Source organism: Morone saxatilis, unplaced genomic scaffold (assembly GCF_004916995.1).
Source record: "Morone saxatilis isolate NCDOM2014 unplaced genomic scaffold, NCSU_SB_2.0 Contig19, whole genome shotgun sequence".
In the NCBI taxonomy this organism is placed as follows: domain Eukaryota; kingdom Metazoa; phylum Chordata; class Actinopteri; family Moronidae; genus Morone; species Morone saxatilis.
The window spans coordinates 8,489,884-8,505,675 of NW_023339751.1; the positions used below are offsets into that span (position 1 = coordinate 8,489,884).

The window sequence follows — 15,792 nt, forward strand, 5'->3', positions numbered from 1 at the left end:
GGGGGGGGGGGTGGGCACTAGGGAGGTAATTTATGATGCATTGGAAACAGAGGCTGTGAGAGGGAGCTGACTTTGCACCTACTGATTGCTGCAAGTATCTGAATTCATTTGTTATGCATCGAGCATAGCTGGGCTGCTCCCAGAAGGCCATACCACGGTGATCCAAAGAGCAGCGTCGACTAGTGGTGCCTGTAGAAGAGAAAGAGACAGCGACAGATTTGGAGAGGGGAAGGAGAACGAGGGAGGGATGAGAAGGGGAGATGAGGATGCAGGCGCAGAGAGTGGAGATGGGGAGGGGGTGGGGTTAAGACCAACGGAGAGGCAAAAGAAAGGCAGTTGGAAGTGGCGGAGTGGAGGGAGTTGGATACCAGGAAAAGAAGAAGGACAAAAGAGGAGAAGGAAGACAGAAATATTAATTATTTTCAAGAGAGACTTATCTTTTTCCCTTTTTGTCCATTTCTGATGCCCATCACTCACCATCAAAATTTGATGCCGGCCATTTAAATTTTGCAGTGGAGTTGAGGCACATTATAGAAAGAGGGAGGGAACGGTTTCTGGAAGGAAAGCGCTGCAGTATTTGAACAGAACTGGATTCATATTATGAGCTACAGACACAGTCCCACTGCTTTTAATACATGCACTGTGCGTCGTGTTAATACAACTTACAGTGGATTATTCAAGCATGCAGCAGCTCAGCTGTGATAGCTGTCAGGCATTTAAACAGTGATCCAGAAATAGCAGAACCACCCAATATCCACCCACATTGCCATACACATCCCACATAGGGGTCCAACATCACACCTTCCCAGCTGTCGACCTGGTGGAGTGCACTTCACACATCACCCCACCGCTCGAACACAGGTGCTTGACATCCTGAGGAAAACTCCCACAGTACAAAACATTTCCCCTGGCATCTGCGCTTCACATAAACCCTTCGCTATCTCTTGTTCCCTCTCTCCCTCTCTCTCTCTCTATGTCTTTCACACACTAACACACACAGACAGAGACAGATCAAAACCACACCTCCTACGCCCACCTTCTCCACAGCTACTACCTGGTGATATGCACTGAAGCCGTGAGTGCACACAAAACATCGCTATATGCCAGGAGCGCCCATGCAGCACCATGAGGCAACCCAGAGGGCAGCAGGAGAGGCCCACCACTGCTCTACACCACACTGATCATCCGTCTCCTTTCAAACTGGCTACACCTAGGCGGTTTTATTTACTTTCAAAATCCAGCACTCAAAAGAATATTTTCATATTTTTTTTATATTCTTTCAGGCCCTCACACTCAAAAAAGGTGGTAAAAAAGTGCATTTTACAATGGCTCGATTCCTAGAAATTAGGGATTCACTCGAGAGTTTTGGCTCTGACATTCGTAAAGGTCATTGTAAACTGAGAAAGACTGTTTTGGCAAAAACACACAAAGCAGTAAAGAGAAGTTGCATTCAAGAACTGTTTTAAAATTATAAGCTTGAAAGTTCTTCAAACGACTGAAGTGAATCTTGTTTTTGTATTGATTTGAAAGATGAGCTTAAATCGAGAGCTACAGAAAGACGTTTTTTCTTTTTAAAAGCTTGATAACCTTTAGTCTTCTCTCATTTTAGTATTATACTGTATACTGTTGCAATTTTAATGTGAATTCAGCAGCACTGGAAGTTGCAAATTGCCCATGGCCACAATCATTTTAATATGAAAAGCCTAGACCATAGCTCATTTTGTTCTGTTTACACAACAGTTTTGCAGAGAAAAAATCATGGTTGTGGATTTTTAGCTGTATACAATAAAACCAAATACCACACACTATGCTATTTCATATGTCCATAAGCGCTCTTAAGTGCTCATGGGATGCAACGGATTACTAAGGTGGGAATGAGCAACAGTAAAGCTGCAGTCTGTGGAAAGAGACTTCTCCATCGTCCCTTCTCTATCAGGATGTTTTTTTAACTTTTATATGTGCATTTGGGGAAAAAATTCGATTTCAGGCATTCAGAACTAGACTGGCTTTGATCCATAACGGTGGTGGGATCAAACAAGGTCAGAGATGGCAACGTGAGGCTTTTCTTTTGATTCTGCATCAATCTGTCGTCTGTCCTTGCATCATCCATGATGTAGAGTAGGCTGAGTATGAAATATAGGTCAGTGGAGATGTGCTTGATCAAAACCAAGGCTGCACTCCACAGAGGCACTGACCTGTCGCTGTCCGGTTTTACAGCATCTTCAACCCGGCCGCCATTAAGGAGAATTTTCATTCTCCCCAAGACAGGAGTCCGAAACAGTGTTTACCAGAGATAAGACATGTCTAAAAACACTCTCTGAGAAGGACTTTTTTTAATGGACTTGAGTGTCCAGAGAAAGAAGCCACCTAGAAACTACCTACCACTAATAGTATGAAGACAATTAATGTACTTAAATATCACAAATAATTAGCTCATTTATTCTAAAGGATGGTGTCTTGTGTGTTTGCATGATAATTTTTCTCTGCATTAACCCGTGAAGAGTTTGTTTAATAGCTTGCTGCTTTAATCGCTCCCTCTTTCAGTTGGGTGACTTGAACTTTAATTGAGATTTGGGGCTCTCATTACACAGGCACATAAATATGAACACAAACTTTTACAGGCAGAATCTCTTCTGCAAAGTAAATCCAGGTGTCTCCAGTAACTGCTTAAAAGATACAGTGTTGGAGTACTTTTCCTCATTTGACATTTAGTTAAATATTAAAATGTATTAGTCATTCAGTTTTAAATAAATAATGTACAGTACTACATGATGAAGTATGCAAATAGTACATCTTAACAATTATGTGCAGTATATTAAAGAAACTCAGGAACCTCCCTTTCCTTTGTGCATTTTTCTTATTGTTCTGTTTAAGTCTTGCACACTACCTAGATGTCACCCAGTCTCTTAAACAAAGTTTGACTAGTTAGACAGAAGGCTGCTGTAAATGTACTTTGTGTATGAACCTTTGTTTGAGTGATATAAAGGGAACAATTTCATCTGCTGTGTGTACGTATCCTCTCGACTTTTCCTCTCCTCTCGCCTCTGGTGGTGGCTGTCATCCGTGATGACCGAGGCGGAGCTGACGCCCCTGCACTGGGTGCTGTTCCCATGATGACCTTGATGATGACGACAGTGACTATGGCTGAGTAGGCGCTGATGCCCCCTAACACATTTGGACACTTCACCCGAGCAGTCTTTCTGCATTCATGTCGCACGCTTTGTTGTGTTGCCTTTGCTGATCAATATTTCATCTTTGTTTGCCGGCTCTCTTCAGCAATTATACGTCCGACTGTCCTCGAAGGAGGAGGTCTGGTTTGGTTTCTTTTCAGATTAGTCTCATTAAAGGTTTTGTGATTTTGACCTTGATCTAATTACAGGTCAAAGGTTGGGGGGTGGTGTTTTCATTTATAGTTTCACAATGTGGGCTTTGTGTAACCCGCTGACACTGAAACTGTGATTAATGGCTTTACAAATAAACTTGACCTGACCTGAACTATTGTCCATCATGGTCATTTTCCAGTGGTCAGTGCCAGCATTGACAGAGGGATGCACTGTGCTTAGATATGATATATGTATGCTATCTGTTTTTTTTATACCCTTTTATCACGCCACTGGTCTTCTGTTGCACTGGCATTTAAGGTCCTGGTTCTCTGGTATAGTGACATGGCACCCTCATATTATCACTGTGTGGGACTTGCTGTGCATACAGATGTACACCAACACTGACAAACACAAAGAACTCAGCTCTGATTTATTGTAAAATGCCAGAATGTTGTGACCTATTGTATGATCATAAAAGATAATAGAACATAGACTCCTGTAACGGTATACATCTCTGTAACAGCATCAATTCAGCTGCATATAAAAAAACAACTGGAGTGAAACACTGATTTTCAGGGTTCACATTTAATTCCTTTAAAATATAATCAATGTAATTATTCACTGATCAGTAGAGAACATGAATTAGTTTGGTTGTATAAAGGAGGCGGCTGTTTCACCCTGACTGACTGACTGACCTGAGTCTGACTGAGTCTTACACCAAGGGGATGATATAGATCCCTCTTGGTGTAAATAACTTTCTTAATGAGTAAAGATGTTAAATTTCCAACATCATGCAGAGAAGAAAAAAAACAAAAAAAGGCCTCACTGCTGGCTGGAAATAGCTCCATAGTGCCAAACAGTTATTAGCCATAAAACTAATGTCAAGCCGGAAAGCTAATGTCATGCTAGTAAATCTTACTCTGCGTAACTTTGCCCGCGGGTAAGCCATCTGTGAATGACAGCGTGTTTGCTATTACAGCTAGTTTCCCAGTTAGCCATTTTATGGTAGTGGAAAAAATGCCAATTCAGAACACCTCAGACTGTTTGAAGTTTAACAACAGCTTACTGTGTCGAACCAACAAGGAACTTGAGCACGCAATGGCGCTGCATTGTCCTGTTTTGTTAACAAACTGACCTTCAACAAGAACAAAATAACAGCTTTATCAGAGGTTGCATTCCTTCTCATCCTCCCTCCCCCCCCTTCCTCCCTCCTCTCTCTTCTTCTCGAGAGCTGAGTGTTAGCCTCGCCCCGTTAGAGAACTTGCATCCTCTGCTCTAATGCTCTTTTCTCCGTGCACATATTAAAGCTTCTGCTTACTGTCTGAAAACAGACCTCAGCGTGCTTTTCTTCAACAATGCTCCTCGGAATCACAGTTACCATTTTCTTCCCATCCACTGCACTCACTGTGCACTGACGGGTGTAGGCATGAGATACATCGCTGCATGTGGAAATGGGATGAAAGGATATGTGCTTTCTCCCTGTACGAGGAAACACCAGATATAGTTTTATCATCATGATGTCTTGGCAATTTTAAATGCCATGCAAATATTTGACAGGCGACTTAAGAAGTAAAAGGCTTGTTGATAACGTCTCTACAAAAGGACAGCTTATGGCGGCAGAAATCTATCATTATTCCTCATAATGTGGCCAAATTACTAACATTGTGATGTGTATTCAAACAGTGATACCATGACACTAGTGTAAAATTGCAGGGTAATTCTACTATTGTAAAGTGACAGCTGTACTTGTTGGCAAATCAGCGTGATTCAAACAGCCATTCCCTGAAATTAAGTCAAATTTAGGTCAATCAATCACGCCATCGTATAGTTTCACAAAAAGCCGAATCCACCTCATACATATTAAAATGCCTTCCACCATTATGTCGCATTTTATGGGAGGACTTCTCTTTTCATTTTACACCCACGGGATGGGTGACAGAGGCAATACTAATATAAGACTCGCCCAAATTCATCTATGGAGATCTCAATGCACACTGTGCCATTTAGAATTAGGCAGCCATGACAAAAGATGAATGAAGAAATGAAAGAAGCAGCTCTTACCTGTGGCATTGGGGGGGCATCTATTAAAGGCCAGTTCTCCTGAAGGCGTCCGTCTCCACACCATGGACACTGCATAGTCCTCAGGACAAATCTCATACGGAGCTGGAAAGCGAAACGGTACAAGTGTAAGTGCATCAATGCAAAGAGCTTTGCAGCATTTCCAATGTGATGCAACAATGTCTTCATATTACATTTAAATACGTATGGAAATATAAGGGATCAAAGCTGTGTGTGGCGGCGATGAGCATGGTGTTCAAGGATTATAATGAAATATACCGTCTTCCTTAATCACAAGTTATGTGATAGTAAGCGGAGCTAAACAATTATAATAAAAATAAAAGAAAGGTTTCATGTTTTTTGTGGAACACTGCTTTCTTTCCTTCTGATAATAGCGGTATTAACTGACTTTATGTTTAAGACTCAACTTCAAAAAGAGATTATTTTGAAAACCGTCAGTATGTCACCAGTATTTCAATGACTTAATTTATTATTCATACTTATTCATTCCTCGTCTGTATCCGCTTATCTGCATCTCCTCTTCAGATGCTGTCTCAACTGATCTTAACCGTCATTCACTCCACAGAGATAATTATCTCCCCACTTTCATTTAGAATTGAGTCTTTTTATTCTTTGGCTCACCTGGACAGCGTTGGTCGCTGCACTTTCTGACTTCTTCTCCGGTGCCATCACACTGATGCCCAGTCACCGCTGCCCCCTGACACACCCGGGCTCGCCTCTGCCATCCACCGTCGCAGGACTTAGAGCAGCCACTCCAGGGACCCCAAGGATTCCACTGGCCGTTAGCTAAAACAGAATCATTCTCGGTTAGTAACAGATACCTAAGAGATTTTCAACTAAAATGCATTGCTATGTGTGATTTTTATCTCATGTCATTCAAGCTTTTGATTAGTGTGACATCTAATTTGTGATTACCTTTATTTATTTTGCTATCCATTCAATCAGTTTGTAGATGCAGTTTATTGGTAAATCTCCAAAAAGTGAACAAAATTACTTACTTACTTAATAATCAGGGGGTGTGTATTTTATGGCCAAAGAAGCTGCTCTGAGTGGTGATTATTTGCCTCACTTTGCCAATATTAAAAAGGCATTTATGCTGAAGTTTCCAAAACCAGCAGCATGTTTTATGCCCTTGTAATGAACACTGTTAAATTGTGCATTAGACAAAAAAACAGATGCTCCCCTTCAGCAATGTAGTAAATCACATGCCCTTGTCTGAACAGAAAGGTACAACACCCTGTGAGCAGGAAACTCACTCCTCTCATTTTAACCTCCACTTACCCCCTCCTTCACACGTGCGAGACTATTTCATGTCCTACAACTAACCTCTGTCAGGATTGCTTCCGGAAGAGAGCAGAAACAGAAACCACTGTGACCTGTTAGCTAAAACTACCCGCAAGACATTGATCAAATCCCAGCAGATACTGAAGCCTCTGCTACGCATCAGAACAGCTGATTCCTCAGACAGATGCATGCTCATGAGTTTCAAAGAGCCCATTATGCCAGGAGTCCTGGAGAAATCCTTCCAATTTTCAAACACATAACATTGATTAAAATCCTGAACAAGCCTTCATTGTACTTATTAGTCAGTTGTGTTTTTTTGTCTTTAGTCTGTTTTGTTCACTTCAAATGAATGCCTGTTGCCTTTTAGCACACTACATACGCTCAAAAATATATTTGACTACTTCTGAGAAACATATTGGGTTTGCCTTGAACTCTTGTTTTTTTTTTATTCTACAAAGCAAGGCGGTGCCTCTGGCAGTCATGGACATCGTGCTGACTTGTTAAATGGTGCCCCAGACTGTGTTGTCTCATTTATGTTTGATCTCTCACCTTGGAAACAAATAAGAATTGCTAAATAGGTGGGCCTCATTAAATGAATAAATTGTATAAAGCGTTGTCTCACTGTAAGGCAAACAACAGCATCTCCCGTTTCATTATCATCCGCAAAAAGTATAAGGAAGCATTTACAAACATTTACCATTATTTCAGTGGTCCAAGAGAGCATAGGGTTGAATGATGGGTTACACGGCATTTCTGCTGACTTTGAATTTGAGAGGAATCATCGTTGCCACACACATACAAGAGAAATACAGACTAAAACCCAGCTGTTTTATGCTCCTGCAGTGAAAATTGCATCAGGAGATTATGAGAGTGCTCAGGCCCTTCATATGATCAGACAATTCAAAGCCTGATGGAGACCACTAAGCTGACATCTTTGAGCCTCTAATACATCTATGATGTTGACAGGCAGTTTGGACAGCTAACCCTGAATTATGTGAAAGGCATACAGTATATCTAACTGGATTTTAAAAATCCAATTGATAGAGCATGGTCTTAAACATTATTCTTGATTCTTACAACACAGCTTTGGTTCTTGCTGCAAAGCTTTTTGTTACACAAAAGGAAAGTGTGAAACAGCTCAGTAAAATCAGGCTGCATAATCTAAAGTTGATAGTAATGATCATGGTACGCGTGATTGTAATAATGGTGTTGACAATATGGGACACGTTGTTTTTTGTCTCTCTTTTCCCTGTTTCAAATAATGATTTCGAATTTAGACATCAAAGCGGATACAGAATTAAGAGGCTCAGGATTTTACCTGTGCAGTCAGGATTATGGCACTCTCTGCTTTCTGCCCAGTGACCGCGACACTCAGATCCCCCATGGGCGGCCGCTGAGCACTGCCTGGTCCTCTGCTGAGTGCCATTGGCACAGGTCACCGAGCAATCGCTCCAAGAGCTCCACTCCTGCCACTGTCCGTCCACTGAGGCACCAACCACAACCAAACAAGCATGTCCCATGTGAAGTGAAGAAGACGGCAGACAGAAATGGGAGGAGATATTCAGATCACTATTCTCTCTCAGGTTGAAAGCCAATAAAACAGACATTAAGTGGTAAGCAAAACAAATTACATTGCTACTAGATTCTGCAGAATTGTTCTGCTGGTTTTCTGCTTTGTGTTTTTTTCACAAGTGAGAATTTCCCAAAAAAGCGCAAGGCAAAAGCAGAACAAAACATAAAAAGTGTCTTTGGTAGAATGTCTTTATATTAAGATTTAGATTATTCAAATGTCAAACTGCAAAAACTGTTTGTTAGCTGCCTTCCATTTCCCCTGTCTGGGCAGTGGGAAAGCATCTGGGATTGGATGGTTTTCACTGAGTCTGTTACTCGAGCAAAGCTAACATTTACTGTGTGGAAAAACTCATCATCTCTAATCTGCTTACCATTCACAGGCAATTGCGGGTAAGTGATTTTGACGTCAGTATTACAGTACTGACTCTCAACAGGGTTTCCTAAACCGCATTAGTGTGTGAGCACTATTTCTTTAAATGTACCACAAATCCTGCATTCATTCATTTTTTTTACTCACCTTTGCAGTACTGTGTTGATTAATGATTATGTAGCTGTGTAAGGTAAACTGCTACCAAAACATCATCAAAACAATTGATCTTTGGAAATGATTTTACCTTTTACATGCCTCTCATCATGATGCCTTCAGGGGTAATTGTTAATATTGGTATTTTTTATTTAATTACAGAGCAGACATATGATACCTGGGCATAGGGCTATGTTGCAAAGCTTAGTCTGGGTCTCAGGTCCATCACAGGCCCTGCCTCCATGCTGGGGAGGGGCACACATCCTAGTCCTAGTGCGGTGACCTCGGCCACATGTGAATGAGCACAGGCTCCACGGTGACCACTCCTCCCATACACCGTGTACTGCGGGCACAGAAAAGGCGTCAGGCCTAATCAATGTTTCTGTCCCTGCTATAGCATACAAAAACCCATAACAAACTGCAGTGAGCCACAAATGAAATACAATCAATCAAAAACAATTAGCAACAAAACTAATGTAAATGAGCACACAGACACTGTGGGACTTCACAAAGCCTCAGCCTCAAGCTTCAGTAACCTTCGTACATTCATTGTTTCTTATCATGTACACAATTATAAATGCTACCCCACTAACAATGCTTCATACAGTAGCAATTGTATAAAAAGGTCAATCTTTGACATTGCAGTTTCAACATACAGAATAGCAACAATAAGAATCCTGGCTTTCAAGGTTTGGGTGAGGAGCAGCAGGTCTGCACAGTGTTACAGTTTGTTGATCTTTCTTGGTTGACTGGGAATCTAATAGCAGCGGACCTTCAGGTTAATATGGGCTGACAATGGTTCTGAAAATCTGTCGTTATACCAACATACTAATCATGTTTATACACAAAGCAGACAGCCCGTGACCTGGTCCCAGACCTCTGACTAACCGCCCACATTTTACGTTTGGTTGAGTGATCAGTAATGAAACGGCCATTCAGACTAAATATCAGGCTATTCAGCCCAAATCCAAAAGGAAATATATTTATTGACATGCTTCAAATGATGTTTCCTCATCATATGTATATGCCTGAGCAATATGTTAAGGCTAATAATTTCATTTTAATTCAAATAATTCAAAATCTCATGTAGTATATTGTTATTTTTGGCCACCTGGGACATACTGCCACTATAACTAGTATAAAATTAGTAAAATACATTAAAAACAACAACTGTGAGAGATCCCATTTTAAAAGTTTTGATCTTTGGTTGAACAGAAATTTCATAAACCTTTAATATAAAGGATCATTTTGGTATGCTTTGAGTATACTCATTTCCCCTTTTCCCTTTTTCCCTCATTTTCCAGAGCATTTATCACTAAAATATAATGCTATTGATACATTTGTCATTTTTATACTATATTCTTTCCCCCTGTTTACTTTTAAACAATAGCTGGCAAAAAGCAACATTCCTCTTGCATCTTGGTTTGTGTGTAAGCTTAACATGGTTCTGGCTGACAGATGGTGCATCTTTATAAAACTGCAGAGAATATTTGCTATTGGCTCAAAGTTTTACTTTGAAGAGAGAAATATGTAAATCTGAGAGGCTGACAGAAGTAAGACACCTCCTGTCTTGTCTTGGCACTCGCAGCGTTCCTAAATGTACACAGTGATATGAAATGGCAAAAACACATCTTTTTCAGAATGTAAAAGTTTAACCTCTGATATTAGTTTCTGAAGCAACTGCTGGCTTCTTGATCCTTGAGATGAAGTGCATTTACTTACAGAATTGAAGGAGATGGAAATTGTATCAAATCCAAATCACACTGAAGCTATGTTTTATTACCAGAGGTGTATGTGTCTACTAAAGATATATGCCAAGGACAAAACACATTATAGCTACAAAAACACAGGGAACTGCGATAGGAATAACAGGCTGACGTGTGTGCAGCCATGCCTATACATTTGCAGCCATTTCAAGACTGAGGTGCAAATTAAAGGGCAGAATTAATGGAGATTGGCAGAGGACACAACATATGCGGCAGCCTTTTATCATCTGTTGATTGCAAATGGGATTTAAGATCTTGGAAATGTATGTCTGACTACTTAGTCCACAGGGAATTGATGGTTTGTCTTCAGAGGGGTCACTATCCACAGCTTGTGCAGAGGCTTAAAGTTCCTGCATTACAATGGTTGGATCTCAGGATCAGTTGTAAAGTAGTCAGACCTTGGGATCAAGCCAATGGTCTGCCATGAGCCTAGCTACCGTCTGTCCCAGCCCCTGCCTCTAGGCGCTGCTTTGATGCTCTTAGCTAAGTGTCCCGTGGTGGCCGAAGCATTTACTTTGAAAATTTTGACTTCAAAGCAGGCAGTCACCACAGCTAGCACTGATGGAATAGGATTCCGCTTCTTTGTGTGTATTTTCTCTGAACCGAGGCCTAGATTTACAGGGACGGCCACGGGTAACCGTATTGTGCTGCTAGAGGTGAAATTCTTGGACCAGCACAAGATGGTGGACAAGGCTAATGCATCTGCCAAGAATGTTTTCATTAATTTGTGGCAAACTGGGATTTGGTTGGCCTTCTCATAACATTCCAGTGAGGTTTTATCTTTTTAACTTATTAGCCTGCCTCTTGTGCGAAACTGTATTCACTGTACTTTATTTATGTTGCAGACTGCCATCTCTCTTTTTTTTTTTTGCCACAGAGCGGTTTGAGAGAGACTTCTGATTGTTAAGCTGCTTTACAAGGCTGTTGTGTTAAGATTGCACTGCGCTTTTACACGTTACAATGCAGAGAAATAATCAATGGCACCAGGAGATGATCTCTCACATCAAGTTATCAGAAGTGGTTTTCAGAGTCCTTCACTGAGTTTCTCTAATAAAAAGCCACTTGTCAGCCACTATGTCCTAATCACATTTAAAAATCCCATATAGTGAAATTATGATTTCCTTCCACGCTTGTTCTTCTTCTGAAATACATTTACTTTAAATAAATAAAAATACCTCAACAGAAGATGTCTGCTCTAACTCTTGTTTCTTTTGTGGTTAATAATAGATAACATAACTTATTACAGTCTTTAATTTTTGTTTTGTATTGTGTATGTGATTATTAATGTTAAATATTCTACAAAACACTGAAAAATTTGCTTTTTTATTTTTTTGACTGATTTAGACATGGTCTGTCGTGGAAATAATGTAATATTTTCAGACTGCATCTGCCCTTTGTTTCCATATATGCTTTGTTTCCTTTGAGGCCAGTGCTGCTTATGCTGTTTTTTTTTTTTCAGTTTTCGCTCTGTTTCTGGTAAGAAACACACTTCTGCTGCTGGTGGTGATGCTACACAGATCATTCTGTATACCAACCAAACACCCAAACTTTATTAGTAGCATGTGTTTAGTACAGTTAAAATAGAAACACAAATCTGAAGCAAATCAAAATATGCACAGTAGGCCTATATCAATTGGCAGCATGTGTTACTAAATTAAATATATTAGGGTAAGTGTTATTACTGTCACGAAATCCCATGACAAGACCACAACAAACAAATGAAAAGATACAGAACTACACTGCTGTGCAAAACAGATTAAAAACTGATACAAGAGACATACCTTTTGCACTTGGGTGACATATTAATTCACTGCTAGGTAGTTTAATCTGAAAAAAATCCGCGGCTGCTTTGACTTCCTGCAGAGTTGGAATGGTATTCGGATGGACGGATGTGCGCATGCTCTGTGGCGTGGTTCGTTGTTTACGTCGCTTTAACGAGCTGAGACCAATTTAAATAAACAAAACCATCTCACCCGAGTTGAAATGTATGGTTTTTTTCTGTTTTTTTTTTTTCTGTGTTAATATCAATAATGTCAATCTGTAGTGTTGGGCAGATGACACTTTATCAATTGTTAGAAAAAAAATAGTCTAGCGCATATTCTGGAAGCCAATCATTTTAAAATTGACTAATAATAAATAATAAAACAACTCTGTTGCCCCACCGCAACCGAACCTCACATTTGTGTCGTAAGAAATAATTAATATTAACACAAATAAAATACAATTATGCTACCTATTTTGTATAAGGTTTGTTTTTTTAATGAGGACAGGATCAATTGAGATAGTTAGCATAACATTAACTCGCTCTGAGAGTTGGTACTGGACTTAAATCCTCCAATGCAGAAATGTCCTATATTAGCAATCTACATTGCACTGCCTTCCCTCTGCAGAATAACTGCACCAGACTTTAAAAAAAGAGGAAAAAATAAATGGCATGGGGGCTGTTGGTTGGGTTTAAAAGGGTAACTATTGAAGTAAAAGTAATATTTTGCAAAGCAGAAGTGCTATTGTATTTTGGCAGATGCATGGTGTTGAGCAGCATCACAACTTGTATGGAAGCATGCTTGATCTCAGCCTGCAGCGACTGAACCATTGTTCACAGATGTTGGTGTTTTCAGTGTGGAGGTAAGGCTCTTTTTAGACTGGAAGTGATGTGTCTTTAATTTAGGCATTTTCTATTTTGGAGGTATCCTTCCACCTTGGCATACTACAGACAGTGTGAAGAAAGCAAATCGATCTGTCTGCCTTACAGAATATTAGATATAGACTGTGTGTTTCATGTGGCACCATGCCAGGTGGGATTTTTTGTGTGTGTGTGTACCAGTTGTCTACTGTAACTAAGTAAGGTTAGTGCTAGATCAGCTGAATTTCTTGCGGATGACTTGGAAAAACAAATTCTATGATCCCAGCGCAAGGTTTTTTTAATATAAATAAGTAAAGAGAAAAACCATTATCTTTCAGATATTACAGGCAATGCAATTTAACGTCACTGCAGGACTACAGTACATTTGATACGATCAAACTAAAACCCCATGAAACAAAACAATAAATTAAGAACAGTGACATTTTAGAAGTTAAAAATAATCCCCTTTCCCTCTCTTATTTCTCTAACGATCTAACACAGGCTTACTCTTGCGATAAAAGTCAAAATTGCTTTAAAGTTGTCCCAGACTTTTATGGCCCAGTTATTTGATGATAAGTGTTTCTGCATTATTATGTGAAAGAAAGTTCTGGATCTACAATTAGCCATGAGCAAACGCCTAATGTCTGCAAGTCTTGAAATAAATCAAGGACAATAATGAATTCACATGGGCAGCTCTGCACGTTCTGGTTCTGAATTAATAATTATTCTTCATGCAAATGAATGCATATACCTGGAATTGGGCTGTGTAGCTTTTTATTTCCTGAGAATCAGGAGCTTTAATGCTGTCTGAACTAAATATTAATGGCCATGGAGGAGTCACACCAAGACTGGTATTTGGGCAACTGCTCTTTTTTGAATGACTCATTCTCTTTCTAGCTCTTACTGTCCAAGCTCAGTAAGAGAATGACCCTCTTGAAAACTGCCAACTTCCCACTTACACATGCCACATCTAAAAATGAAGTACAGTACATCATAAATCAGAATGTCAGAGGATGCAGCTCGCAGTATTTTTAACCAGCCTTAATTAGTTAAGACTTTGTCATGCGGTCGCAGAAGCACTACACTTCAGCGCCATCAAATATCTTGACTAAACATGAGTTCGGAATCTCATTACTAAATCAACATATTTGTTTGTTTAAACCATCTCAAAAATAGATAATGGTGACTTGTTTAGAACGACACACTGTCCTACCAGATGCGTACAGACAAACGTTAACGCACCGCAATCACCAGTCAAAAAAACATCTGATGCTGATACCTGACTGCCAGTGACTCATCTGCCCTGCCATCATGGGTTGAGGAAGAAATGCCTTACAGTGTTGTTTAAAGAAATGCTGCCAAGCTATTTTAAAATGCACGGCTGACCTTCAAGGAAATGAAGATGACATCACATCAGTATCTACTGCTCCCCAAGCTCCAAGCAGGACCACATGTCATTAAACCATTTCAATGCTGATGAATTGTCTTTACAGTTATATGAAATGGAAAACACAAAAGTGATCATGAAAAAAAAACACATTCACAAAATAACATCAAAGAAAGAAAGCATTAGATTATTTATAGTGATAATACCTGCATTAATGATAATAATACATTCTTAAATAGACACATTGAAAAGTTTGTTAAAACACAGCAACACATTTCCTCCCATAAACAACAAATGAGCAAAACATTAATATTCAAGAATCTGCGGCTAACACTACCTGGACAAGGGGCAGTGTTATTGCAAACCCTTGATTCTCTTAAAGGGCCGCTGCAGTGTGTTCCGTATGGTGAGACACATGTTCTTGTTCGCACCTGCGACCCTTGACCGCATGTTACAGAGCATGAGCTCCACTGGGACCACTCCTCTGCACCTGATTCACCTGTGTGGGAGAAGGGTGACACTAGTTAAATGCAGCAATATGGTCCTGGGGCAGGGCTTACGGGGCAGGGTGGGGCAAGGCGGGCGGGGTTTAGTATAATGGGGAGGTGCCAACATGAGTCACGTTGGGGTGAAGTGGGGTCTTTAAGATTTATTGTACAGTCTATACTACCTTTATGTGATCTTTGATAAATAGTGGCAGCTTAATTCTTCTGACTAGATATTTCATTTACAATAAAGTGTTTTGTGTCTGCATTCATAGAGAGCAGTAAACAGTCTTTATAGTATGTGTTAATGAATCAGCCTTTTTTTTTTTACAACAAATTTAAATGTGCATTTATGCAAAGATCACAGAGAGGGCAAATGAACAGTAGACATTAGGGTTACATCTAACTGTTTCACTTCATCTTTAAAAATAACTCATGCATTTCAATGAAACTCAATAATATGTTTAAACAAAAAAAGCACCATAAACAAACAAAATTTCATAAGAACATGGTGACATGCAAGAAAAACAAAATCTGAGAAAATAAAATGGAATTTAATGGGTGTTAGTTCAGAAAGAGGTCTGAGATATGGATATCCCTTGCACTGCGGCAAACTATCTAGTTTCCTTGACAACCGTGGAGGAAATTCTGTGTTTGTAGACGATGATTCAAATAATTTTCAAATCCATCTTAGCCTGTTAACTCCCGGGGGGGGCGGGGGGGGGGAAATGGGAAAGTTAGCTAATTTTT

General features: G+C 39.9%; 1 protein-coding gene across 3 annotated transcripts in view; it reads right to left on the reverse strand.

Annotated features, from left to right (window-relative positions):
• Window positions 1-15,792, reverse strand: part of adgrb3 (adhesion G protein-coupled receptor B3) — a 111,457-nt gene that overhangs the window by 47,450 nt on the left and 48,215 nt on the right. For all 3 annotated transcript variants that reach the window (XM_035663834.1, XM_035663832.1, XM_035663833.1), the window contains 6 exons: window positions 14,895-15,056; window positions 8,960-9,124; window positions 8,005-8,169; window positions 6,024-6,188; window positions 5,385-5,486; window positions 83-189 (listed from right to left, as the gene is read on the reverse strand). In XM_035663834.1, the coding sequence (XP_035519727.1) occupies window positions 83-189; window positions 5,385-5,486; window positions 6,024-6,188; window positions 8,005-8,169; window positions 8,960-9,124; window positions 14,895-15,056 (866 nt within the window). The remainder of the gene's footprint in view (window positions 1-82; window positions 190-5,384; window positions 5,487-6,023; window positions 6,189-8,004; window positions 8,170-8,959; window positions 9,125-14,894; window positions 15,057-15,792) is intronic.